This window comes from Canis lupus, chromosome 7 (assembly GCF_011100685.1).
Source record: "Canis lupus familiaris isolate Mischka breed German Shepherd chromosome 7, alternate assembly UU_Cfam_GSD_1.0, whole genome shotgun sequence".
Lineage (NCBI taxonomy): Eukaryota > Metazoa > Chordata > Mammalia > Carnivora > Canidae > Canis > Canis lupus.
The window spans coordinates 40,961,370-40,989,217 of NC_049228.1; the positions used below are offsets into that span (position 1 = coordinate 40,961,370).

The following is a 27,848-nucleotide window of genomic DNA, read 5'->3' on the forward strand; positions in this document are numbered from 1 at the left end:
CTCTGCCCCCAGGACTTTCAAGACAGAGGCTCTGGTTCCCCCTGAGAAGCCCCTCCTGAGGTCAGGTGCCCAAAACATGCCCTCCCGGAGTATTCTGGAATCCTACCCCTTTCCCCCATCCTACTATTTCTGTAGCAGGATACCCACCCACCCCCTGCACTGACTTCCTCTTGTCTGGTGTGTTATGCCTGGGTTGGAAGTTCTTCCTGCCGTCTGGCTTTGAGTCATATTATAGAAAAAAGAAAAAAATCATTTTCCAGAACTCCAGGAAGAAAGATATATAATAGGTGCTTGAAAATCCTCAGAGAAAACGCATGAGGTAAACCATTCATATCATCTAATACTCACGACTCAGAGAAATCATTAGATGTGAGGATCCCTGCTCCCTGTGTGCAGGCCAGGGGCCTGGGACCCCGGGGGAGAGGGGGTCGGGGATCAGGTGGTGGGAAGAAGCCCAGGTTTCACACGGGACTCTCTTGGGGCCCCGGCTCTAGCTCCACAGAAAGTTCCCTTCGAAAGGACTGGTTATTAGGGAAGGGTAGACATCTGGTAGGACTTCCCCACACTTTGTGTCCGTCTTCCTCCAACCTCTAACCGACAGCAGGCGTCTTCATACTGTGTCTACGTTGGCCTCATGTTTTAGGAGCCACCGGCCCCAGAGGCAGGCTCTGGTGCTAAGCACCTGCTGAGAGACACGCCCTCCCACCCCAGCCCTCACCGAGGATGGGGGGGCGCGGGCCATGGTGCCACTGGCCCCCGAAGGGTTAATGCTATTGTCTGAAAACCACATCAGCTCCCCTGGGAGCTTGGAGATCCTGCTCTCATTTTAAGTAACCCTAACTCCGTGTGTGATGAGCGAGGGCCGCTGCGCGAGGAGTGCGCCAGAAGAAGCAGGGGACGGAGCAGGGGACAGCGCTGCACCAAGGTAAGGGACTTGGGTGGCAGGTGTGCAGCTGAGCTGGCCCCCACCCCCCCAGCTGTGGATCCAGCTGTGGAGCATTCGGGTAGGGGGTTGGCTGGGAGACGGGGCACCATGGGGGTGAGAGCCCCAGGATGGCAGATTTCCCCCGTTGGGTACGGGACAGCCGCAGAGCCAGGTGCTGGGCCGTCAGGGCGGGAAGAAGCGGGGTCCTCACAGAGACAGCTGGCCTCCTCTCCCCAGATGGGGCACCAGGGGGGTCGGGTGTCCACTTGCGGCAGCGGGGCGGGGGGGGGGGGCGTTAACGGGGTCTGAGTCGGGCTGGGGCTGAATGGAGGATGGGCTCAGACTTCCCTGCGCCTGGCCGCCTGTGGCTGCAGCAGCTCCCCGAGCACCACCCACCTGGCTGCGGGTTCAGGACTGACTAAGGGTCTGGGCGTCACAACCTGGGTCTGCTGAGGAGCAGGGCGTGGGCAGAGGTCCCGAGGGTGGCAGAGTGACGACCGTGCCCCGACCCGAGCCAGGCTGGGGTGAAGTGGACAGGGCAGGGGGATGTGCCTGCGCCCTGTGCCCGCTTGTCTCCCTTGCTCAGACTCCTGGCATCCTTCCCAAGGACTAGGACCAAGAAGGCTGAAGTCTGAGCACCCCCTGGGCCCTAGGGCAGGTGGTGGCTCTGCGAGGCTAGAGAGACACAGTGAAGTGATGCCGCTGTCTGTCCCCAGCCCTCCCGAAGGACCAGATGAGAAGGGCCAGGGAGGAGTACGGTGCCCCTGCCGCTCGGCCCCAAGCCCCTTTCTGGCCCTGCTGGGTAGGGGGAGAGGAGCCTCACTCAGCTTGGGGCTCAGTGGAAGTGGAAGTCAGGGTTCACTAGGACTGAGGTGAGGGCACGGGTTGAGGCAGAGGCTGCAGGTGAACTGGGATGGGGGGCGTCCGAATGTGGAAGCCCCCGCTGGCGGGCGAGGTCCCGAAGCCCCATCCCTGTCTGCTCAGACCCAGCTGCCAGCGCCCCAGCTTAGCATTCAGCTGGGAGCTTTCACTTCCCCCGGCAGGCCGGGCTCCTCAGCACCGGCTGGAGGGGATTTCTTGTCCCCGGGTGTGGGGGGGTACAGAGGGAAGGACCGGGGATGTCCAGACAGGGGGATCCCCAGGATACAGCTGCCTGCCGGGAATGAGGTGGAAGGAACCAGGGCTGGGGTAGCCCCGGGGAGGGGTGCAGCACCAAAAGGCTTGTGTAAGGCGGAGGCAGGCGTGCAAGGGGGTTGCAGGTGCCCGGGGGCCAGGGAGCTAGGGGCCTGCATTCTGTGCATGGGTGAGAGACAGGAGCAGGACAGGGACAGAGGCAGGCAGCAGGGCACATGTGAGAAGTAAAGACAGAAAAGGAACAGCCTTGAAACCGAGACAGAAGAGGATGGACCACAGAGATGCCGGGGGAAGGAAGACTGGTAGACGGGGGGAGTGGAACGGAGGAGAAGAAACTGTCAGGAAGCAGGAAATGAGCTGAAGAGGCAAAGGTCAACCCAAGCAAAACAGTGAGGGGTGGGGGCGGGGCTGGGATCCCGCCTCCTGACCCTCAGTGGCCTTCCCCTAACCCTGGGCCTCAGGGCCCTGCCGCCTTCCCCCAATTTCCAGCCTCCAGGCAGGTCTGGGCTGGGGCTCCCGGGATGTCCGGCTTTGCATTTCAAGTCACCCAGCGGCACAAACCCTTTAAAGCCCAAGGCCCCCAGAGACCAGAGGCAGAGGATCTGCAAGGGACTGGGGCTGGGGGGGCAACGACCTGAGACCTGAGGGCCCTTGGAGGAGGAAGCGGCTGCCTGGGGACCCTCCTGGGGGGGCAGCAAGGAGGGGCGCCTCTCCCAGTTGGGGTGCTGGCTGATGCCCAGGGGAGAGACGTGGGTTCAGCTGGTGGAGCATCGGGAAGGGCTCCTTGGGTTTGGGACCGGGCAGGAGGGACAAGATGCCCTGGGGTCTTAGAAAAGAAAGAACAGGCATCCCTGCCCCTCCCCCAAATTCCCCAGGGGAAAAGGTGGCCTGCCCCAGCCCCCAGCCCCCAGCCCCTCTTGCCCTCCCACCTAAGCGGCTTTAGCTAATAGCATTAGGGGAGGTCTCAGGACTACCTACTCTCCACTTGGGGCTGAGATCAAGGGGACAGACCAGAGGCTTCTAATCAGATTGGGGATTTGGCGGAGGGGTGGGGGTGCTGAGCCCCTGGAGGCTGTCATCTCTGTGCTTCTACTGTCCCCCTCTGGGTTGGTCTCCCCACCGTGACCCTTCCCTCCCGGCCTGGCCTGTGTCCACAGCCCACGGTCCCCACAGCCGGCTCTCTCACTGCTCCCCCACTCTCTCTGTGGCTCCCCCCACTCCCCCATCGGTCAGGGAGGGACTCTCGGAGAGGACCCAGTAGAGGTCAATCACGAGAGTCTGCAGTCAATCCAGGCCACCCTCTTAGAAGGCCCAACAACAAAGTCACTTTTGACAAAAAAAGTTTTGCTTATCAGATAGGTAGGCAGCATTGGTCTTAAACTCTCAATTTTTTTTTTTTTCTTTATTCTGAGTGTGTCCCTGTGTTTTTTCGTCCCTCTCATCTTACTGTGAGTTCCCCCCTCCTCGCCCCCCTGACTGATCACAGCCCAGAGCACGGAGTCAGACCCGTTCCAGGCCCGCTCTTCCACCTACCCTGGGATGTTAGGCAAGTCTCCTTACTCTTCCGAGCCTCCATTTCCTCTGCTGGTACAAGGGGGGACATGCATGGCCACCAGGTCAGAGGGTTATTGTGAGGATCCAGTGCAGTAAGTAGCACGGGGGGGCGGGGCGGGGGGGGGGGAATGAAGCCCCACGTGGGCAGGATAGGGGCCCAATTCACATTAACTCAACTCTTAAGAAGATAAGATCTTCTTCGGACATTTCCTTTGGCTGCAAGCCCCAGCGTAAGGCTTACTCTCTCCTGTTTGCAGCATTTTCTGTGCTGCTTTATTAAATCGTGACCTAAACCCTACATGTGTTGTAATGAGCACTTGTACCAGCCAAGAAGGCTTCTGGAATCTCAGTAAGCAGAACACTGGTGGCCGGACAAGAATAGTTGCTCGCTGCTATAACCCTTCAAACAACACAAAGCGCTTCAGAGCAGCCGCGCTGATCATTCCGGATTAGTTATGACCCTTTCTGATTTACAGTTTTCCACGCTGGCCCCCTCAGAGCCCTCTGTACCCAGAGCCCTAGGAGCTGTGGGAGCCTGGCCCGGCCCCACAAGCCCTGCACTGCGGGCTGGGCTCCTATGCAGGAGGGAGGGGGCTGGGAGCCTGGGGTGGAGGGCTGGGGGACAGAGTGGGACGGCCTCCCTCAGCCCCAGGAGCATCACCACCAGAGCGTGGGGTAAAGCAGAGCACCAAGAATTGGGGTGAAACGCCAAGAGTGAAGAGAGAGGGTGGGTCAGCAACTTAGGGCTCCAGCACAAAAGGAAGGGCTCAAGGGGAGATGTCTGGCAGGAGGACTTCCACATCCAAGCGGCAAGCTCCTCTAAGATGTGGGGGTCCCGGAGGGACTCCCACAAACAGGGAGAAGGCTGGAGAAATGGGGAGGGGCAGGGAGTAGGGCTTGACCCCCACTACTGATGCCACTTTGGTTTTTACATTTGGGGTTTTTTCCCTTTGGAGGCCAGACAGGGAGTGTTGGCAACCTACCTGGGTGGCAGAAATTACACTTCTTGAATTAAGGTCTTGCTTTCCATTCTTTCCCTTAAGAGCTGTGTGGCCTCAGAGAATTTCCTCTATCCCTCTTAGCTCCATCTTCTGGAATACTTCTGGTGAGGTTTCTGGGTACGTCAGTTCCTGGGCAGGGTGCATGGTGCACTGAGGGTCTGCTCCCGTGTGGGTTTATCATTCTCCTCTCGCCAGATCCTAGATCTACCCTGGTCTCAAATCCTCCAGACCAGGAGATACCGTCAGAACCTGGGGCAGGGGGCCACTATGGGAATTCCAGCAGCTCCCTCCAAGGAGGAACAGTCCTCCTCCCTTGGGACCTCCCACCTCTGCACCCCTCCCTGCACCTTCCCCCCACTTTCCAACCCACTTGGGGTTAGACAGGAGGAATTTCCCAGTGGATAAGGCCAGAAAGGAAGGTAGGAGTGGGGATGGCTGCTTCAAGGGAAGAAAGGAGAGGAAGTCCCAGAATGTCAGCTGGCAAAGGGACTGGGGGTGGGGGGTAGCCTACTCCCAGGCTCCAGGTGACGGTGGACACACTGCGGACCCCCAGAAGCAGCTGCCCCTGAGGAGCTGCCGGTTTGTCAGCTGTCAGCTGACCCCCTGGGAAAGGAAGAGCAGGAGACCCGATGACCTCTGGTGGGTGGGGGGTGGGGGGGTCCTGGGAGGGTCTCACCAGCCCAGTTGTCCTGCCTCCCCCACCTCCTTCTGCTCTGTCCCACCAGTTCTTGCTACTCCAAGCAGGGTCCACGGACTTAGGAGCTTGTTAGCAATGCAGAATTTCAGGCATCACCGAGTCGGCAGCATCAGAATCTGCATTTTGGAGAGATTCTCAGGGGATCCTTAGGCGCGTTAACAGGTTGGCGTTTGAGAAGCACCTCCGTAGACAGTGGTTTGTAAGCCTTAGGAGTGGAGGGATGGTGGCTAAGCCCCAGGTGTCAGTGGCTTTCCTTCTGTGAGCCTCGTCTGGAAGGTGCTGGAAGGTGCGGCGGATACTCCAGACAAGCCTTCACATGCCCTCCAGACCTGCCGGCCTAGTAAGTTCTGGCTGAGAGCAGGGCTCACCTCATCCCAACTTCACTTGAGCTGGAAACCCAGAGCCAGGTTACCTGAGCCCATCCCTGTTCACTCACTGTCCTGATTAGGCAGGTACCGCCCACCCCAGGAGCAGGCCCACACCCTGCACCCTGCTCTGGACACTCTGCCTCTGTGCCCTCTTCCCTCAGTGACAGTGGGAGCCAGCCTGGAGCACCAACCTTGATCCCATCTTCTGAGCCCGGGGTTCGTTCGGTAACTCGGCAAAAACCTGTGAGTGGAGGAGCCAGACAGTCAGGGGCCGGCCACTCTGGGGGGAAGGGGGAAGACAGACATTAAACATACACATAAAGGCACCATTGGTAACTTCGTTACCACTCACGGATTCTTCTTCTTTTTTTCTTTAAGATTTTATTTATTTACTCATAGACACGGAGAGAGAGAGAGGCAGAGACACAGGCATAGGGAGAAGCAGGCTCCATGCAGGGAGCCCGACGTGGGACTCGATCCCAGGTCTCCAAGATCGCGCCCTGGGCTGAAGGCGGCGCTAAACCGCTGCACCACCCGGGCTGCCCACCACTCACGGATTCTATTGCCAATCACTTCTCCAACACCCGCACCATGCCGGGCAACCACCAGGTGCTGCAGACTCCTGAGTGATGAAGCAAATCCCGACTATCCCCCAAAACTCAACTGTGTGGGCACCACAGAGCCGGGGTTTGCACCTACCACTTCCTCCCACTCGGGGTTCACCCAGAGCCAATGATTAATTACATTTTCTCTTGGGATAAACTCCAATCCCCTTAAGCCCTGAGCAGAGATCTCATCTGTCTAAACCACCACCACCACCCCGGAGTGGGGGCAGGATGTAGGACCCTGTGCATTCCTCTCCGGCCATACAGGGGGCTGCATGGGGGCCTCATGGAGGTCCCCAGAGGAGGCCAGGCCCTGCCCTGGGTGCGGGGAGCTTCCTGCAGTCCCGTGTCCCCTGCCTTTCACCCCTCATGTCTTCCTGCTTCTCTTCCCTTCATTTTTGGCCTCCCCCCTCGGCAGTGACAGTCTCCCTCCGAGGCCCAGACGTGGCCCTCGCTGCCCCAAGAAGACCATGCACTGTGGCTGCGTGGCCGAGGGTGCACCTGCCGTCCCGGGCAACTCCTGGATCTCAGGTGAGCCTCCGCCAGCCCCTCACCCAGCTGCGAAGGGGCGGCCGGGGTCCTCCTGAGCCAGCGGCACCGAGTGGCACTCACCCCTCCCTCCAGGCATGGCCTTCCCCGACTGGGCCTACAAAGCAGAGTCATCCCCGGGCTCCCGGCAGATCCAGCTGTGGCACTTCATCCTAGAGCTGCTGCAGAAGGAGGAGTTCCATCATGTCATCGCCTGGCAGCAGGGAGAGTACGGGGAGTTTGTCATCAAGGATCCAGATGAGGTGGCCCGCCTCTGGGGCCGCAGGAAGTGCAAACCCCAGATGAATTATGACAAGCTGAGCCGGGCCCTCAGGTGAGAAGGGGCAGCCAGGGGGCCGGAGAGGTCAGAGTTCAAAGATGGGGCTGTGGTTGCCAGCACCCCCATCCCCCGAGGCTTGGGAGAGACCCCGGAGTGTGGCAGGACCCCTGGTGGTTCTGGCCTGGGGGAGGGAGCACGGCTGGGCCTCTGGCTGTGTTCGCTGCCCCCGGGCCAGCTCCATGCTCTCCACCTTGGGCTCCACAGGTATTACTACAATAAGAGGATCCTGCACAAGACCAAAGGCAAGAGGTTCACATATAAGTTCAACTTCAGCAAGTTGATTGTCATCCACCATCCTCTGTGGGAGGTGCGGGCACCGCCTTCCCCCCACTTGTTGCTGGGGGCCCCTGCCCTCTTTCGGCCAGCTCTGGTGCCCATGGGCATGCCCAGTGAGGTAGGCTCAAGGGCACCCCTGCCCCTGCCCCAGGAGGCCCCCAGCCCCCCGCCCCCCTGCCTTGGAGCCTGTCAGCTGCCCCATCCTTCTCCCCCTTCTAGTCCCTGAGCGCCCAGGGGCAGGGGTGGGGCCCCTGAATCACCCTGCGTGGTTGAACCAAGGTCACATGATGCAGCATGCACCTGGGGGGCAAGAGGGGTTCCTTCCTTGCTAGGTATCACTCCTTCAGTGGTAGATCACAAGGTGGGGGGAGCCTCGGAGGGACCTTGGGCATCTGGGCAGTGGTCGTGTAACAATCATTATGAGAATGTTTCATTGTTTTACAAGTGGTTTTTGAGGCAGCGTGAGTGGGGGAACCCAGGCGGGTCCATCCCACTCCCATGCTAGCTTCTCACTCGGCAGCTCCTGCACAGCATGTTGTTTGCCCGTCGGGTTGGACAGGAGACCCCCCGAGGGCTGCCAGAGGCCGCTGAGGACAAGAAGGGGAGCGGCGGCAGTGCCCCCCGTGAGTGCTTGGAACTGGGGGAGCCCCAGGGAATCAGAAGCAGAGGCGGGATGACCTGCCAGGCCGAGTGCATGGGTGGGAGGCTGGAGAGAAGGGATAATACAAACCATTCATCCTCAACAAAGCGAGTACCAGCTATTTCCTAGGTGTGGGGTTCAGACAGTCAGTGACTGGTGGAATGCAGAGGAGCAGGTGTCCCGGAGAAGGCCGCCCCTGGGCAGGTGAAGCAGGTGCAGAAAGCGCCCAGCAAAGGGAATAGTGTAAAGCAGAGAGTTGGGGACACCTTCGGCTCAGGATGTGATCCCAGGGTCCTGGGATCCAGTCCCACATCGGGCTCTGTGGGGAGCCTGCTTCTTCTCTGCCTCTGCCTGTGTCTCTGGCTCTCTCTCTGCATCTCTCATTAATAAATAAAATCTTTTTTTTTAAGATTTTTAAATTTATTTATTCATGAGAGACAGAGAGAGAGGCAGAGACATAGGCAGAGGGAGAAGCAGGCTCCATGCAAGGAACCTGATGTGGGACTCGATCCCGGGTCTCCAGGATCACGCCCTGGGCCAAAGACAGGCACCAAACCGCTGAGCCACCCAGGGATCCCCAATAAATAAACTCTTAAAAAAAAAAAAAAAAAGGCTGACAGCTGTGGGCAAGTGTAGCAAAGCTGAAGGACCACTGGTGGCTTGCCATGTTCAGAGAGGAAGGGATGTGACAGGCATGGGGACAGGCAGGAGGGGTGGCAGGTGAAGCTGACAAAGCAGCAGGTGTCCAGTCACAGAGGGCTCAGAAGCCCCTCTTGCTCCCCAGGTGAGGAGTTGAACTTTACCCCATGGGCAGGAGGCACCCAGGAAAGAGGTACGTTGAGATTTTCATGTCACAAAGATGACTTGGTTGTATAGAGAATTTGGTTTGGAGGAGGTGCGTGGCTGGTACTGGCAGGCTTGGGAAGATCTTCCAGGCAGAAGAGGGAGAGAGGAGAGCATGGCAAGCAGAGAGAATGGTGTGTGCAAAGGCCCTGGGGCAGGAAGAAGGTTGTGGGAAAGGCCAGCATGGCAGCTCTAGCAATCCCATGGGGAGACTGTGGAAACGTTGGCAGAGGCCAGCTCTCCCAGGGCTGTAAATAGGGAAGTGACAAAATCAGATTCTCTGTGAAGAAGGTCACAGAGACACTTGAGCAGCCCGAGGCTTGATACAGAGGTCCCAGACCTACCACCGCTCCTCTCCAGGCCGTTTCACGGGATAAAGACCCTTGGCCTTTGCCCTACCCCCGTGTAGGTAGCTGGGGGCCCAGAGGCCCTGGCTATGGGCCCTGGAGGGCCGCTGAGGCTGCAGGTTAGGGCAGCCCAGGGCATGCCTGGACTCGCAGGGCCACTGGTCTGCCTCTGGAGCTAGACAGAGCCTGCACAGCACCCCTGTTCTTCCAGCCCTGCTCACCCTCCTGGCTCTGGGAAAGGCCTTGGGCACAGAGCTTTCTCTTTGGGAAGCCATGTGTCCCCAGTAAGCCCCCCCCCCTGCCCGGAGTGGGCTATTGGCACCTCCCTGCCCGCTATGGGTTGCACACACATGCCCTGCATGGCTTCGGTCACCGGAAGGCTAGTGACAGCCACAGGGCCCACTTCTGGGTTGGGGTCCAGCCTGTCCCCTCCACGTCCACTCAGAGCACTGATGCAGAGAGAGGAAGCTGATCCTGGGCTGAAGAGGGGCCAAGGCTGTTGAACCAGAGGTGGCAGGTGCGGGGCTGGTGCAGGGAAGCGAGGAAGAGACAGAAGGACTCTGGGAGCCATCTCTACATGAGCTGCTCAGCCGCGCTCCAAGGGCAGACCAGCCACAGCCTCGGGAGCCCCCAGGACACAGAGTCCTGGATGGACCCGAAGGGAAGGACAGTGACCCGGGGAGGGCACCCTTTGCCTCAAGCAGGACCATGTCTACTGTTTCCCCTTCAGAGATCCCGCTTCAGAAACATTGTTCCTTTCAAATATACTGGATGTGTTAGGCGATAATGAATTCATTTTTCCAGTTTTTATTAACTAGCCCTCCCCACCACCCCCTGACAGATGTGATTGCCTTGCTCTTTGGTCAAATGATGTGGCCTTGCTAAGAAAGGACCTGGAGAGATGGGAATTGGACCTTTGGAAATAAAGACAGTGGTGTGAGGTTCCACTGGTCACCTTGGGCCCCAGACCAGGGCGGGTCACCCCACTGCAGGATGCTTGCGGAGCAGGAGGGCAGGGGGGCATGAGGGGGACTGGAGGGCAGATCTGGAAGGAGGGGTGGGGGAGGCTCCTAGGGGAGCAGAGCCAGGGCCCAACCAGCCTGAGAAGGGCAAGGCGTGTCCCCACGCACTGGCCTTGTCACTTCATCCTACCGGGCAGAGGCCCTGCACCCTAGGGGGCCAGCACGGGGACAAGCTCGGGGCCTCGACTAGAGCGAAGACAGGATTCACAAGTTACAGCAAACCCTGTCTTCATCGAAGTTGTGTTATGAGCTCCTGATAAGTGCCAGGTGGGGCTGGGTCCAGGGAGATGGAGACGGGCAGGGGTCTTGTCCCTCAGAGCTGGGGGTGACCACACCAACGGCCCCCCTCAACCGGGCCAAGGGCCCCTGCGGGGCACACCCAGGCCACCTGAGTCTTGTGGCCTCCCCTAGGAAATAGACTGGAAGCAAAGAAAACAGGAAGGTGCACATGGGGAGAGGAGAAGGAAATGGGACTTGGGTGGACATGCGGGGCATCCCTCCTGATCCTCTCTCTCTCTCTCTCTCTCTCTCTCTCTCTCTCTCCAGGCCTTGGCTCTCTCCTGGCCCCCTGCCAGCTTGGCCCTTGCTGCCTTCTGGGGATCCCCCAAGATGAGCTGCCTGGCCTTGCTGCCTTCACCCCTCCCCTCCTGCCCGCCCTCCCTTCTGACTGGACCTGCCTCTCAGGGCCCTTCCTGCCCCCTGTTCCCCTGGAGCAGCCATTCCTGGGGGCCCCCAAGCCAGACCCCCTGTTCCCAGGGCCTGGGTGCCCCCCAGTGACCCACCATTTCTCGGGGCTCCCCCTGTTGGCTGGGCTGGGCCCAGGAGCAGGCGAGAGGCTGCGGCTCCTGTCACTGAGGCCACAGTGGCTGGAGGTCAAGCCTGACCCCCTGATGGGGGTGAAGGGATGCCCGAGTCCCAGGGACGGCTTCTCCTTAGACATACATGGACCCAAAACAGGGGACAAACATCCTGCATCCCCCCACTCGGAGAACTGCAGGGCAGTGTGGCCCCTGGATCCTCCTTAGGTGGGGAGATGGGAAGTGGGAGTCCCCCAAACTCCACCCCTCTTCCCCCTCTTCCTGTCTACTTCTTCTCTGGCTTTGTGCCTGGCCCAGCCTGGAAACAGGTTTAAACTGCAGGAGGCTTTGAAAGGGTAGAGCCGAATAAAAAGGGGTGAGGATATTGCAGGGGTAAGGAAGACTGAGGTGGGGGGCTCCCCTCCCTTCCCCTCTCCTGCTCTCCCCTCCCCTCTCCTCCCATGGAATTGTTCATCAGATGAAGGAGACTGGCCTAATCTCCACTTTCTTTGAGGGAGCCGGGAATAAGGGGCCCTTGCCTGAAGCAACACCCCCCACCCCTGCCCTCAGGAGGGAGATGATGGGCGTCTGGGTTGGGAGGCCAGGAGCCCAGGCTCCAGTGTCTCTCCTGCCCCTCCACACACACGTCCCCAGCAGCTCCTGTCCGGGGTGGGTGCTGGTCCCCAGCAGCTCCTGTCCGGGGTGGGTGCTTCCTTCTGTCTCCGTTCCTCCGAGACCCGAGGGAGGGGGACAGGGAGGGACTGGCCTCCTCAGATCTGTAATTCTGTGCTGTGGAATAAAGGGAATAAAACGCCGTCGACACACTGCCCTCTTGGCTGACCACTCCTGACGCATGCCTCCCATGCCCCAATCTGCTGTGGGGTGAAACACCACTGAAGTCCTCGAGGAGGAGGGCTGCCGGCATCCCCCAGAGAGAGAGGCTGAAAGAGGCGGTGGCGAGGAACTGCCCCAGCCATGTGGGAGATGACGCCTTCCCAAAATGACCCTCAGATCCCTTGGAGCAGAGTCCAAGGGGCTGGGAGTGAAGCAGGGCCTCTCAGAGTCACCTTCCTCTCTCCCCTGGTTCCCAGAATGTGGCTGGGGAGGGAGACACATGAGAGAGAGGTGTTTGCTCAACAAGTGAAAAGCCAATGGGGGAGAATGTTCCAGAAGCCAAGATGAGTGAATAAAATTGCTCTCCTGCATGTGGGTTGCCAATCACAGATTTAGGACTTGTGTCTACTTCCCTTCTAGGATGTGGAGCGGGAACTAAGGAGGCACAGAAGCCCCATCCCTCATCCAAGGAGTAGGTGTATGCACCACCCCCCCGCCCCGCCCCGCTCCAGGCTGGGGGCACAGCAAGCATCTTGCTTTCTGCTGCCTCCTTCTTCATAGCAGCTGTGTGGTTGTCACAAAGGCGACATGACGCCCAAAGGGTGAAGAAGGAGAGGCCCAGGGCAGGGTGGGGTTAGGCCCTCACCCCACAGAGAGGTTGGGATGAGCAGGGAGCCAGTCCCTGGGCTTGCAGGCTGGGTATTGGCCAGGGAGCATGGTCTCCACCTCCCTCCCTCTCCAGATGCCTCGGGGTCTCCCTCCCAGGACAGGAGATGGGCTGCTTCTCACTTGCTCCCAAAGCCACAGGCCTATCTGCAGCCTGTGGGAAGGAGGAACCCCTGGGCCAGGGTGTCCCCTCATCCTGCCCAGTTGGGAGACAAAGAGCTACTGCTGTCCCTTGGACATAAGGAACAGGCTTGCAGGGTCCTGAGCCTGGATCCTGTTCAGAGAGCCCACCCCAGGGACAGGGTGCCCATCTGGAGACCCCCCCCACCCTCTGCCTCAGCCCCGCCCCCCCTGCCATGGTTTCTGGCAGCTGTGAACTGGAGTTCAAACTGCGAAAAAAAATCCCCCTCCGAGGTGGGTGCACCCAGGACACGGACAGGTCAGCTCCAGGAGACAGAGGCTTCTGGGCAGCGCGCTCTGTGGTCAAGCAGTTTCTCAGCCTTGGCACCACTGCCCTCCGGGGCATTGTGTTGGCTGTGGGAGCTGTCCTGTGCCATCCCAGGATGCTTAGTGCATGCATCCCTGGCCTCCAGATGTCACCTCCCACCCCAGCAGACTGTGAACTGTCCCTGGGGGAGGAAACGTCCCCGCTTGAGAATCACTCAAGCAGAGAGGGTGGCTTCTGCAAGTCGAATGGCCAGCCCCACGCAAAGCCCTGGGGGTTCCGTGTCATGACAGTGCCCTCTAGTGGCCAGAGCCTCCCCTGGCCGCGCACTCGCTCCCCGCAGGACCCTGGTGGGGGTGGGTTTGAGGGGAAGGGTGACAGGCACCCTGGGGTCTTCTCAGGTGAGGAAGGGCGTTCCAGGACAAAAACGCTTTATGAAACGTTCCATTTCAAACCCCTTTTCCAAATCACGGACAAGCCACCAAAGGGTCCACAGGTCTGTGAGCACAGACAGCAGGTTACCAGCTCCCCTGGGACAACCGAGTACAGTCATCAGCCCTGGACACCACATCCCCCAGCTGCCCGGCTGCCCGAGGCCGTCAGCCTCACCCAGTGAGGGGCACAGAGTGGATACTCAGCCTCCCCGCCCCCAGAGCAGCAGAACCAAGACAAGACATGCAAAGTCAGTGCACCGACGAGCCCTGCTCCCAGGCACTCTGGCACTCCAAAGACAGGAACACTCGTGGGTTCAAGCAGAGTTTTTGAAAGTCATGCACCCAGGTTTCATGAACTTTAGACTGTTGGGATCAGAGGGACCTCTGTGGTCATGGTCCACAGGGAGGAAGGGGCTTTCCAAAGTGACGCGTGGGGAAGGGCCACATGTAGAACGGGGGTGCTCCGGTGAGCAGGGAGTCTTCTCTCCACCTCTCCATAATCATGTGGACTGAGAGTCTAAGAGGCCCTCAAACTCCTGAGAAATAAGAGTATATTACATATCGAGAGGGAAATTTCCTGCTATTCCCATGAGTTTTTTTTTTAAGATTTTATTTATTTATTCATGAGACGCACACACACACACACACACACACACAGAGAGGCAGAGACACAGGCAGAGGGAGAAGCAGGCTCCATGCAGGGAGCCTGATGCAGGACTTGATCCCCAGATTCGGGGATCATGCCCTGAGCTGAAGGCAGATGCTCAACTGCTCAGCCACCCAGGCACCCCTCACATGAGATTTTTAATATGAAAATAGTAGTTGACATTTCCCAGTTTGTATGCATTTGGGGACTAGATTACGTTGGCTTGTGCTGCCATCTGATTGTCTCATGTGACATGCCCCGATGAAGCAGTATTCTCAGGATGGTACAGCACACACTCGTGAAAGGGAAGGTGTTTGGCCCTAGAACCCTTGATTCGAATGTGCAAGAGGCCTTAGGATTTAAAAACAAAAGCAAATCATCTGCTGCCCAGCTGTTAGTGGCAGCGAGGATAATCTCAACCCTCTTCCTTTTTTCCCCCCAAATGAGGACCCTACCTAAGAGAGAAGGATATTCAAGCAATATATATGTGCTATACACACACACATATACACTATACACATGTATATAATAATTCAATAAACATTTCTTAAACACCTACCATGTGCTGCCCGGCACTGAGGTTCCAGTGACTGCCCTTCAGACGCTTTCATCTGAAGTGTCAGAGCTTCAGACGCCAGTAACCCACAGGGGAGGTGGGCGCATTTGCAGGTGGACTCGAGGAGGGATGCAGGGCTCTGAGCACTGAGTGCTGGAGCAGCAAGCTTTCTACATAACGTCCAGCAGAATTTTGTTTAGTAATCAACCTACTTCAAAACACCTAAAAGTGGGATCCCTGGGTGGCTCAGCAGTTTAGCAATTGCCTTCGGCCCAGGGTTGTGATCCTGGAGTCCCAGGATCAAGTTCCACATCAGGCTCCCTGCATGGGACCTGCTTCTCCCTCCTCCTGTGTCTCTGTCTCTCTCTCTCTCTTTCTTTCTCTCTCTCTCTGTGTCTCTCATGAATAAATAAATAAAATCTTAAAAAAAAACTCTCTTTAAAAAAAAAAAAATGGCAGCCCGGGTGGCTCAGTGGTTTAGCGCTGCCTTTAGCCCAGGGCCTGATCCTGGGGACCCAGGATCAAGTCCGACGTCGGGATCCTTGCATGGAGCCTGCTTCTGTCTCTGCCTCTCTCTGTGTGTGTCTCTCATGAATAAATAAATAAAATCTTAAAAAATAAACACCTAAAAGTAAATCTTAAGAAGGCATTTCTATTTTTTTTTTTAAGACTTCATTTATTTTTTCATGAAAGACACAGAGAGAGAGAGGCAGAGACACAGGGAGAGGGAGAAGCAGGCTCCATGCAGGGAGCCCGATGTAGGACTCAATCCCGGGTCTCCAGGATCACGCCCTGGACCAAAGGCGGCACTAAACGGCTGAGTCACCCGGGCTGCCCCAGAAGGCATTTCTAATCCCCAAACACAAACAGCCAGGCAATATGTGCCAATTGTTATAAAACTTACCAAAACACACAGTTCCGTGGCCACGTTTTTCATCAAGTGTTACTTCCCAAACGCTTTGTGGTGCACATATACAATTGACATTGGCCCTCTTACTGCGATGGAATGTTTGGTCATGCTGATGGGGCATAAGCTTGATCATCAGCCTCTCACTGGCCTTCTAGGTTGTTTCTGGTTATTTGCTTTGTAAATACAATGGTTTCAAGAACTTTGTCCAAAGTTGTAATCTGTTTTTCTTGTTTTGAGTTAATTCCTTGAGATACACCCTAAGCATTGAAATAATGGGCTCAAAATCATGGCATTTTAATGGCTATAGACACATATGGCCCTGCTATCCTCAGAAAGGATGAGAATACTTTAAAAAGCCACATTGACATACCACTCACCATGAACCAGGCACATCTGTCATAAGTGCTTCACATACATTGGCTCGACCAAAGGGGGAGTGGGGGAGGCGTCACTGTCATCCCATGTTACAGACAAGGACCTAGGCACAAAGAGACAAAGCACTTGCTCAGAGCCACCACTCTGGCGAGTGGCCGAGCCACGGTGTAGACTGGCAGCAGGCTCCGAGGCCCAAGCTGGCCGATGGTGTCAAGTGCAAGGGACAGGTGCTCCTGGAGCCTCAGCAGGCCGGCCTTGCCCCACCTGCCTCCGCTTCTCTTAGCAGGAATAAACCTCCATCTCTCTGGTCTTCTCCGGTCTGTATTAAACCATGAGCATCATTGAACGTCATTACATTTGCTTGCTAGTTCTATTCCATACGCTCCTGCTTTAAGACCAGGAACAAGCAGTGCCCTGCTTACACAATATTTTTTTAATCTAAATTCAATTTTCCAACATATAGTATATCATTAGTTTCAGAGATAGTGTTCAGTAATTCATCAGTTTCATATAACACCCAGCGCTCATCACATTGCGTGCCCGACTTCACACTCATCACCCCGTTACCCCATCCCCCACCACCTCCCCTCCCGTGACCCTCACTTTCTCCTAGGGTTGAGTCTCTCATGGTTTGTCTTATACAATATTTAAAAGATATTTTAGGGCTGGCTGGCTGGCTGAGTTGGTAGAGTGTGTGACGATCTCGGGATTGTGAGTACAAGCCCCATGCTGGGTGCAGAGACTACTTAAATAAATAAATTTAGGGAAAAATTTTTAGAAAAAATAAAAAGAAATAGAAGATATTTTAAGTTCATATATGGCCAAGTCAGGACAGAGAGGAAATAGAAACAGGTAAAGAGGGGATCCCTGGGTGGCACAGTGGTTTAGCGCCTGTCTTTGGCCCAGGGCGCAATCCTGGAGACCCAGGATCGAGTCCCACGTCGGGCTCCCGGTGCATGGAGCCTGCTTCTCCCTCTGCCTGTGTCTCTGCCTCTCTCTCTCTCTCTCTCTCTCTGTGACTATCATAAATAAATAAAAATTAAAAAAAAAAAAAAAGAAAGAAACAGGTAAAGAAAGAGAAAGGGGCAGGCAGCCCGGGTCGCTCAGTGGCTCAGTGGCTCAGTGATTTAACGCCGCCTTCAGCCCGGGGTGTAATCCTGGAGACCCAGGATCAAGTCCCACATCGGGCTCCCTACATGGAGCCTGCTTCTCCCTCTGCCTGTGTCTCTGCCTCTCTCTGTGTCTCTCATGAATAAATAAATAAAATCTTTAAAAAAAAAAAAGAGAGAGAGAGAGAGAGAGAAAGGGGCACCGGGGCAGCTCTGTTGGTTAAGTGTCCAACTCTTGATCTAAGCTCAGGACTTGATATCAGGGATCAGGAGTTCAAGCCCCGTGTTGGACTCCATGCTGGGTGTGGAGCCTACTTAAAAAGGAGAGAGAGAGAGAGAGAGAGAGAGAGAGAGAGAGAGAGAGAGAGAGAGAGAAAACAAAAAAGAGAGCTCTTCAGAATGCTTTGAAGAAAGGGAATAATACTTCCAGGCTAGGCATTGCCTACCTCATTTACTGTTAGAAAGAGAAGTTATTTCTATGATGCAACCCCTCCACCCCGCCACACACACACACACACACACACACACACACACACACACTTGGGATGAGAGCTGGGACTTCCATGTGAAGTGTTCCTACTGCAACTAATCGATACTCTCTGTTCCCCCTTCTGCTGTCCCATCCTACAGCTCTGGCCCCCGCCAGTCAGGCTGCTCGATGTCTCCTGATCCCCAGGACGCGGAGTGCAGATCTCAGTGGCTGGGATCCGGCATTGGGCCAGAGGTTTTCTTCCAAAAGAACAGATGAGACCCAAACAGTGCAGTTCCCACAGACCACTGCCAGGTCCTCAGAGATGAAGCCATTGGCCGGGTCCGTGGGCTTCCAGTTGGGGTTTCCAGGTCCCCAAGCACCAGATGTCCTGAGTCATGAGGAACAGCAAAGCCCATGTGTCAGGACCTGTGCCATCTATCCCATCCCATTCAGCCCCATTTAGGTCTCCTGCTCACTCTCTGTGGGCTGATGGAGAAGTTCTCCTGCCTGCGGGACCAGGTGCTGCCAAGAGCCCCCCGCTGCCCCACCTCCCAGGCTGACCAGCAGCAGCTGCCTAAATCCCCCCTCGGGCTCCCATGCCATCCCTCCCTCCTGGATCTCTCCTCCAGTCCTGGGAGTTGTCTCCAACAATGCAGCCTCCCTCCCCCCCACCAGATGTGGAAGGTCAGGCAGGTGTCATCTGTCATGCCAACTCCACAGGAGTGACTGGGGCTGCACTAGTGAGAAGCAGGCAGTTGAGAAGGAGTCCAAGGCCATGTTGGGGATTCAGGAGGGGGCGGTGCAATATTTTTTCCGTGATCCAATGACCACATTTTGGTCCCTATCTCGTCCATCCTGTCGTTGTGGACGACCTTGGTTCCACCCCTCCAGGTCTCCCATCCCTAAGATGTCCCTTTCATACTCTGTTCCAGGGTTGCCTCCGTACCCCACCCCCAGGGGTCTCCAGGGCACTGGCCACAGCTCTGCTCATTCTGCACCTGCTTCCTGGGCGGCTTCAGTTCTGTCCTCTCTCCTCGCCCTGCCCACCGTCTACATGCTGACTCTGCCCACACCTGGACAGCCAGCCCGCACCTCCCCTGAGCCTCAGGGCTCACCGAGCACCTCTGTCCAGACGCCCCCAGTGCACCTGGAACCTGTCATGCTGTGGGTGCAGCTCTGTGTCTCAACATCCGGGGCTGCCCCTCACTCCCCTTTCCCTTCTGTTTTTGCTTTCGTTAATGACATCACAAAACATCCACTTCCACCCAAGGAGAAACTCAGATGTCAGGCCCTCACCTCCTACACTCTGTCACCAATTCTACCACTTTCACCTCCTAAACATTTCTCCAATCTATCTTTTCCTGGACAACCCTACGCTGACCTAGTTAGGCCTTCACCAGCCTGTAGAGAGACCACCCTTCATATTCCATACGTTGCTATTTAAAATGCCAATCTGATCATGTGACTTAAAACCCTTTGGTAGCTCCTCGAAAGGAAAAAAAGTCCTCTGTGCTCCCAGGGAGGGTTAATTGATTTGTACAATAATGTCATTTAAAGAGATAGAGACATAAAACTAGGTATAAATGTATACTTAGGGCACATCAAATTATAAAAGCAGTGGCAATTTACCAAATGGAAACTAAATCGTCAAGCCAATACATTTTTTAATAATAACATTAATTTATTGCAACAGATGGTATTTGCTGAAACTGATTGCTGCACAAAGTGTCACTGCAAAGCAGGTCCCTCCAGCACAGGGTCCCCAGTGTTCAGCAGGCATGTGATGAGTCACTTCTCCCACCACCCACCATTCTCTGTTAGAACTCCCGCTAATGCCCTGTTCACACGCACAGGGCCTGTGAGTCCTCCTCTGTTCAGGGCTGAGCCCACTAAGCAGCTTTACTCGATGCCAGCTCATCACAAACACAAAGGCAAATGCCAGCGCTGAAATCTTTTGGCAACACAGGTTATAGAGTGTCTCCCAGGTCATCCAAAACATAATTAGCTCATTCATTTGTTCTATTATTCTTAAAAGTAAGACAGGAAAGTTACCCTTTTTGCAGAAGATTTGTGGACTTTGGGTTGAAACCTACAGAACCAAGTCAGAGTTCCAGAAAGCATGGAAGCCAGGAGTCCCCCACTCTACCCCCCGCCCATTGCACCCCACCCAAACTCTGGGACACTTCTGCAGCCATGTCCCACCACCCACTTGACATCCCATGGCACCAAATTGCCTGGGTCTCTGGGCTTTGGGCGCGTCCTCATCCCGCTGATGGAAAGGTCCTGCCTTGCCCACTTACCAAGCTAACCTTTCCTGGTCCTTTGGGATTTCGCTTAGAAGCTCATCCTGACCTCTTAGGCAGGGTCAAACAGGAGCTCTCAGAGCTGCCCCCAGACTGGGCCTCACCTCAACAGCATGGAAACACTGCTGCCAGAATTCAATCCAGGAGCCATGCTATAGTGAAGGGAAGCCCTCGCTGTGACTGAGCTGCCCAATGGTTATGATGGACATTGTTACCTCGGACACATCACTTCACCACCTTGAGCCTCAGCTGCCGCATCTATGACACAGTAACAATACAGATAAAGTGGCACAGGTGGAAACACCTGGGTGACACAGGTGGTTCTGCATCTGCCATTGGCTATAGTCATGATCCCAAGATCCTGGGGTCAAGGCCTGGGTGGGGAAAATCCCTGCTCAGCAGGGAGTCCACTTCTCCCTCTCCCTCTGCCCCCTCCACGCGCTCGTGCTCTCTTGCGCTCATGCACTCTCTCACTCACTCTCTCTCAAATAAATAAATAAACTATTTTAAAAAAAAACTGGTGAAAACAGGTGAAAAATTCAAGGAAGCTTGATGCAGCATGGTTTCAGAGTAGAATATTATGACATATCCATATAATGGAATACTACGCACAGGCAAAAAGAAAGAGGAAGTTCTCTGTACTGATGGGGAAATACTTCTGAGATTTGTCTTAAGGAAGTAGGAACATACTGGTGTGCATGAGATGTTACCGTTTGTCTGGAAAGGGGGAGACCCATATTCATATTTACTTGCTTATGCATTAAAATATCTGGAAAGATAAACAAGAACTAGTGACAGGTTACACAAGGGAAAAGCAAATGGATAGAGGACAGATGTGAATGTGGATTTTTCACTGCACAGATTTTATTTATGACTTTTAAGTTACAAGATTGTATGACTTATATAAAAATTAAATGAATTTAAGACTAAATGATGATATTACCGCCCTAACTACATCACAGGATTGAGTAGGAAAACCAAATAAAAACTGTAAAATCACGTGCCATTGTGGTCAGGTGTGAAGCAACAACAGCAATTTTGTGGTGAAGCTACTACAGAGCTGCCAACAATGATAACAAGAGGAACATCACGTGCCTGCCCTCGCCCCGCCCCACACTGCTCCCCCAGCTTGCAGGGAGGACCAAGCCCACACCGTGTTAGGGAAGTGGGGAGGCTGGAAGAAGGGACCCGGGAGCTGGACTCATGATCTCATGCCTGCGCAAACCGTGCAAACCATGCAAACTGTCTGCCCTCCCTGCCCATGGCCCAGTCTCACCTTAACCTTCTCCCCGGCCCCCACACAATCAGGCTCTTCTGCAGATGATCTGAAACACCTACCATCAACCCACAGCATTTTCTCGTTAGCCTGATCCACACACCAGGTCTCATGACCTTCCCTAGCTCATGGGGAGGTACTCACAGTAGTCTCAGGGCTGCCAATCCAAGATAGTAGCCTCACGGCCCGTCCCCACACAGATACTGAGTGTTAGTTCTCAAGACCCTGAGTGAGCCCAGCTCACAGGATGAGTCACTTCCGATGGCCTTCTTGCTTCTTCTCCCTCTTGCTTCAAAGAAACTAGGATAACATGGCTGGGGTGGGGCGGGGGTGGGGTGGGTAGGGGAGCGCCCAGCTGGGTCAGAAGAGCAGGTAACTCTTGATCTTGGGGTCCTGAGTTCAAGACCCATGTTGAGTGTAGAGATTATTTAAATAAATAAAACATGAAAAAAAAAAAAAACAGAACTGGAAGGGAAGAATGCTGACTTTGCTTTTGGAGAGCAGCCAGGTACCACATGAATAATTCCCTAGTAATAGCCATATCTAAGAGTCTCCTGTGAAATCCCACAATGAGCCCTACTTGGTGCAAGGTGGGGCTGAAAAGACCCTAATGGTTAAATCCACAGACTCTTCTGGTCATGTTCATTCATTCAATAAATATTTATTGAGTGCTTACTAAGTGCCAGGTGCCAGGTGCTGGTAAACCAGCTCTCCAAAAACAAAAATAGGGGTGAGTGGGTGGCTCAGTCGGTGAAGTACCTTCCTTCAGCTCAAGTCATGATCTCAGGGTCCTGGGGTGGAGCCCCACATCAGGCTCCTTGCTCAGCAGGGAGGCTGCTTCTCCCTCTGCCTCTAACTCTCCCTCTGCTCATGCTCTCTCTCGCTCTCTCAAATAAATAAGATTTTTTAAAAATAATAATAAATTAAAAAATTTTTAAAGCCCTGATTTTTTTTTTTTTGAGTAGGTTCCACACCCAACCATGGGGCTTGAACTCATGACCCTGAGGTCAAGAGTTGCATGCTCCACCAACTGAGCCAGCTGGATGCACCTAAAAAGCCCTGAATTAAAGCATTTGTCGATTTCCATGGTGCAAATACTCCCAGCATAGTCCTTATCAGTTACATGGCATCACTGAATGTGGAACTGGGAAGAGACAGGTACACCTGGTTCTTGCGAGCAGGTACAAGCCCACTCAGCACATGCTGGCTTCAGCATTATCATTAGACAATGAGCAGAACTCACAGACTCTACGTTCAGGAGCGTAGAGTAGACTAACTAACATTGGTTGTTTACTAACTCCATCATTATAAACCATTAAATGATCACCCAAGACCCAAGAAGGTAAGTTTTCTCATCTGATAACAGGAAACTACACACATAATCTCGAAGTGTGATAAGAACTGTGAAGCCAACAGATCATAATAAATAATTGACAGTGGGGCAGCCACATGACTACAGCAGAATCTCTGCCTGCCTGGATAACTTAGTAAGTGAACATAGGAGGGCTGGCTGCATGCTACTCTGTTCACCCATCCCACTGGTTAAGCCACTGAAATTTTGGATTTCTTATGATAGCTAGAATTATCCTAATACAAGTATCTTCAGTTGTTGGCAAGTATCTGTATTTATCACCTGAAAGCCATCATTCCACTGTTTTCTGGTTTCCATCGTTGATACTGAGAAGTCCGCTATCAGTATAAATGTTGCCACTTTTTTGGGAAAGATTTTATTTATTTACTTATTTTCAGAGAAAAAGAGTGTGTAAGGGTGCATGTGCTGCAGGGCAGGGGTAGAGGGAGAGCGAGAGAGAATCACAAGCAGACCCCATGCTGACTGCAGAGCCCAACGTGGGGCTCAAACTCAGGACCCCAAGATCACGACCCGAGCTGAAACCAAGAGTCAGATACTTAATTGATTGACCCATCCAGGTCCCCTAAATGTTGCTACCTTTAAAGACACCAGTTTTGGGGGAGCCCCAGTGGTGCAGTGGTTTAGTGCCACCTGCAGCCCGGGGCGTGATCCTGGAGACCCTGGATCGAGTCCCACGTCGGGCTCTCTGCATGGAGCCTGCTTCTTCCTCTGCCTGTGTCTCTGCCTCTCATTCTCTCTCTGTGTCTCTATGAATAAATAAATAAAATCTTTAAAAAAAAAGACACCAGTTTTATTCTATCATCCCTTAAACACATCTTCCTCTGTAATTATTTCAATATGTATCTCCAAAATATAAGGAATAACTCTTTATTTTCAATATAACTACAGTAACTGTTAGCATATCAATAGTATTAACAATATATCGCTTTTATCAAAAATTCCTAATATCCAGTGTTCAAATTTTTTAATTAATTAATTCATTCATGAGAAACACAGAGAGGCAGAGACGTAGGCAGAGGGGGAAGCAGGCTCCCTGAGGGGAGTCTAATGCCGAGCTCGATCCCAGGACCCCTGGATCATGACCTGAGCCGAAGGCAGACGCTCAATCACTGAGCCACCCTGGTGCCCCTCCAAGTATTCAAACTTCTAATTGACTTACAAATGCCATATTCTTTTTAAAGTTTTAGCAATTTATTTATTTGAATCAGAATATAGAAGGCCCACATATGATTGTATGATATGTTTTTAAAAATCTCTTAATCTAAAGGTTCCCCCCAACCCCCACACACATCTTCTTTGATATCCTTCATCAGTTCTGTAGTTTCCCTTAAATAGATTTTGTACACATTTTGTAGAGTTATACCTAAGTATTTCATTTTGGAGAGTGCTCATGTAAATGGTAATGTGTTTTTAATTTCAGATTTCACTTGTTCATTGCCAGTATAGAGAAAAGCAATTGGCTTTCATGTATCAACCCTATCTTCTGCAACTTTTCTTTTTTTTTTTAATATTTTATTTATTTATTCATGAGAGACACAGAGAGAGAGAGAGAGGGAGGCAGAGACACAGGCAGAGGGAGAAGCAGGCTCCATGCAGGGAGCCTGACGTGGGACTCGATCCCGGGTCTCCAGGATCACACCCTGGGCTGAAGGCGGCGCTAAACCACTGAGCCACCTGGGCTGCCCTTCTGCAACTTTTCTATAATCCCTTATTAGTTACAGGAATTTGTTTTTTAATACTTCATTTATTTATTCTAGAGCTAGTGAGAGAGCACAAGCAGGGGGAGTAGCAGACTCCCTGCTCAGCAGGGAGCCAGATATGAGGCTTGATCCCAGGACCTGAAGATCTTGACTTGAGCCAAAGGCAGATGCTCAACCACTGAGCCACCCAGGTGCCTCTATTAACCTTTTAACGTCCAGGAGTCAGTAGTGATGCCCCTCTTTCATTTCTGATATTAGTAACTTTGTCATCTCGCTTTTTTTCCTAAGTTAGCCTGGCTAAGGGCTTATCAATTTTATTGATCATTTCAAAGAACCAGATTTAGGGTTTATTTTCTCTACTGATTTCCTATTTTCAATTTCATTATTTCTGCTCTAATTTTTATTATTTATTTTCTTTTGCTCATTTTGGATTTAATTTGCTCTTCTTCTAGCTTCCTAAGGTGAAATCTTAGATTATTGATTCTAGATATACTTTTCTAAAAAATGTATTCAATGCTATAAATTTCTCTTTAAGAACCACCTTTGCTGGATTCCACAAATTTTGATGAATTGTATTTTTATTTAATCCAGAATATTTTAAAATTTATCTTGAGACTTCCTCTTTGATCTGTTATTTAGAAGCATATTGTTGGGATGCTTGGGTGGCTCAGGGGTTGAGCATCTGCCATCAGCTCAGGGCATGATCCCCAGGGGCCTGGGATCAAGTCATGCATTGGGCTCCCCTTGGGCAGCCTGCTTCTCCCTCTATGTCTCTGCCGCTCTCTCTGTGTCTCTCATGAGTAAATAAATTTACAGATCTTTAAAAAAAATAGAAGTGTATTATTAAATTTCCAAACATTTGGGGATTTTCTAGCTACCTATCAATTATTGATTTCTAATTTAATTTTATTGGGATTGGGCAGCCTGGGTGACTCAGCAGTTTAGCGCCACCTTCAGCCCAGGGCATGATCCTGGAGACCCGGGATGATTGAGTCCCACGTCCAGCTCCCTGCATGGAACCTGCTTCTCCCTCTGCCTGTGTCTCTGCCTCTCTCTCTCTCTCTCTCTCTCTCTGTCTCTCACGAATAAATAAATAAAATCTTAAAAAAAATAATTTCATTGGTATCTAAGAGCAAACATTGTATGATTTTTATCCTTCAAAAACTTGTTAAAGTGTGTCTTATGGCCCAGAATGTGGTCTACTGTGGTAAATGTCTCATATGAGCTTGAGAAGAATGTGTAATCTCCTGTTGTTGGATGAAATGGTCTATATATGTCATTATATCGAGTTGATTGATAGTGCTGTTGAGGTCAACTATATCCTTACTGATTTTCTGCCTGTTGGATCTGTCCATTTGTGACAGAGGAGTGTAAAGTCTTCAACTATAATAGTGAATTAATATATTTCTCTTTGCAGTTCTATCAGTTTTTTGTCTTATATATTTTGACACTATGTTGTTAGACACATACATATAAGGGTTGTTATGGCTTCTTGGAATATTGACTCTTTTATCATCACATAATACCCCTCTTGATCTCTGATAAGTTTCCTTGCTCTGAAGTTCGTTTTGTCTGAAATTAATATAGCTACTCCTACTTTCTTCTGATTGGTGTTAGCATGGCATCTTGTTCTCTCTTTTTTTTCAATTAGCAATAATCGTGCCCTGGATAAACCTCATTGGCTACAACAATGCCACTGCACAAAGCTTCTTCTTTTTTTTATTTTTTATTTTATCTATTTTTTTAAGATTTTATTTATTTATTCATGAGAGACACACAGAGAGAGATTGAGAGAGAGAGAGAGGCAGAGACACAGACAGAGGGAGAAGCAGGCTCCATGCAGGGAGCCCAATGTGGGACTCAATCCCGGGACTCAAGGATCACGCCCTGGGCCAGAGGCAGGCGCCAAACTGCTGAGCCACCCAAGGATCCCTTCTTCTTTTTTTTTAAATAAAAAGATTGAATTTTTAGGTACAAACCGTCCCACAAAGAAAATTCCAGGTCCAAATGGCTTCATTGGGGGTATTCTATAACACATTTAAAGAAGAAATAAAAAAAATAAAAAATAAAGAAGAAATAATGCCAATTCTACACAAACTCTTTCAGAAAATTGAAGAGGAGGAAATTCTTCCCAACCCATTCTATGAAGCCAGGATTATCCGAAGCCAGACAGGACATTACAATAAAAGAAAGTGACAGACTAATATCTTTCATGAACATGGACGTAACAATTCTTAATAAAATGTTAGCAAATCAAATAATAAAAGGTTAACATCACAACCAGGTGAGGTTTATCCCAGAAATTCAAGGCTGGTTCAATATTGAAAATGTACAATCTAGGGTGCCTGGGTGGCTCAGTCGGTTAAGCCTCTGCTTTTGCCTCAGGTCATGATCCCTGGGTTCTGGGATCGGCAAGAGTCCAAGAGTCGGGCTCCCTGCTCAGCAGGGAGTCTGCTTCTCCCTCTACCTTTCCCTCCTGCTCATGATATCTCATTCTCTCTCTCTCTCAAATAAATAAATAAAATCTTTAAAAAAATAGAAAATCTAAAAAAGAAAATCCACAACATGAAGCAACTCTAAAAAAAATATAATCATCTCAATCAATCCAGAAAAGGAATTTGATAAAATACAAACAACATCTATTCTTGATTTTAAAATTAAAAAAATAGGGACACCTGGGTGGCTCAGCAGTTGAGTGTCTGCCTTTGGCTCAGAGCGTGATCCTGGAGACCCAGGATGGAGTCCCACGTCGGGCTCCCTGCATGGAGCCTGCTTCTCCCTCTACTTGTGTCTCTGCCTCTCTCTCTCTCTGTCTCTCATGAATAAATAAATCTTTAAAAACTAACTAAAAATATAATAAATAATAAATAAAATAAAAATTACCTTCCCCACAGGAATCTCACCTTTCTTGTAGCTCATCTTTGATCCTAGGAACTTTTTTTTTATACAGAGAAAAAAAAACACACACATACACACCCAACTTCCCAAAATATTAGCCTTCAATCTAAAACTGGTTTTCTTTCACACATTTTCCCTTATAACATATCTTGGCACCTTCCCTGTTATTCAGTTCGTCTCAGTTACCAGGGGTGTCAGTGGGAGCGAGTTGGTCTCTAAGGTAACCACAGACAGCAAGGTACCAAGCTTGCAGGCTGGAGTGCACAACCGGGAGGTGACCCCCCAGGCAACACTGACCTACCTCCCTGGGAGTTAAGGTGAGAAGCCCCTTCTTCACTCAAGGCCTTGAAATCTTCAGAAGTGACAAGTGGGCAAGTTTCTGGGGGTCACGTCTCAAGGGCCAGCAGAACTGAGAGCCCGAAGGCAAGATCTGCTGGTCACTGCCCGGTGGGCAAGGGGACTGTGCAGGGCGGGCCTCCCCGTCCAGCAACACCCACGCCAGTCTCTTCACTGAAGCTGTCCTCTTCCATCTTCCTGAGAAGCTTCTGCCTCTGCGTTTCTGCCTTTGGTTTTATCTTTTTCTGCAGAGCTGGCACCATGCCTAGGACATCAAGGCAGTATGGGTGACAGAGAAGCACAGACTCTGGAGCTGGACCGCCTGGGTTCCAGCTCTGCAACCCTAAGCCAGCTATTGTATCTCTCTGGGCTTCATGTCCCATCTGAAAATGGGAGTAATAATTACTGCCTCAAAAGGTTGCTCAAGAGGATTTGCAGT

The 27,848-nt window shown here is 52.4% G+C and overlaps 1 protein-coding gene, 1 long non-coding RNA gene and 1 pseudogene across 4 annotated transcripts; 1 reads left to right on the forward strand and 2 right to left on the reverse strand.

The window, feature by feature from the left end:
* Positions 1-631: 631 nt before the first annotated feature.
* Positions 632-12,284, forward strand: ETV3L (ETS variant transcription factor 3 like). 3 transcript variants are annotated; one of them, XM_038542944.1, is made up of 6 exons: positions 632-925; positions 6,703-6,815; positions 6,909-7,146; positions 7,357-7,546; positions 7,934-8,051; positions 10,827-12,284. In XM_038542944.1, exons 1-6 carry the CDS (start codon positions 852-854, stop codon positions 11,303-11,305), a joined length of 1,212 nt encoding a protein of 403 aa, XP_038398872.1. In that variant the 5' UTR covers positions 632-851; the 3' UTR covers positions 11,306-12,284. The 3 variants fall into 3 exon arrangements, with proteins under 3 accessions (XP_038398872.1, XP_038398873.1, XP_038398874.1); XM_038542945.1 differs by having other exon boundaries at positions 7,949-8,051; XM_038542946.1 differs by lacking the exon at positions 632-925 and adding an exon at positions 5,967-6,288.
* Positions 8,669-27,611, reverse strand: LOC102152973. Its single transcript, XR_005362347.1, has 3 exons — positions 27,375-27,611; positions 15,946-16,046; positions 8,669-11,866 (listed from the first exon to the last, which is right to left on the reverse strand). It is a non-coding gene; the product is annotated as an uncharacterized LOC102152973 (long non-coding RNA).
* LOC119872764 lies at positions 25,734-25,883 on the reverse strand (annotated as a pseudogene).
* Positions 27,612-27,848: the final 237 nt, after the last annotated feature.

Bases quoted from the DNA above. Each gene is read 5' to 3' on its own strand.
- ETV3L (XM_038542944.1), top strand. From the start codon at position 852: ATGAGCGAGGGCCGCTGCGCGAGGAGTGCGCCAGAAGAAGCAGGGGAC. The intron at 6,816-6,908 runs GTGAGCCTCCGC...CCCTCCCTCCAG, and splicing joins GGGCAACTCCTGGATCTCAG to GCATGGCCTTCCCCGACTGG. The intron at 7,547-7,933 runs GTAGGCTCAAGG...CTCCCATGCTAG, and splicing joins CCATGGGCATGCCCAGTGAG to CTTCTCACTCGGCAGCTCCT.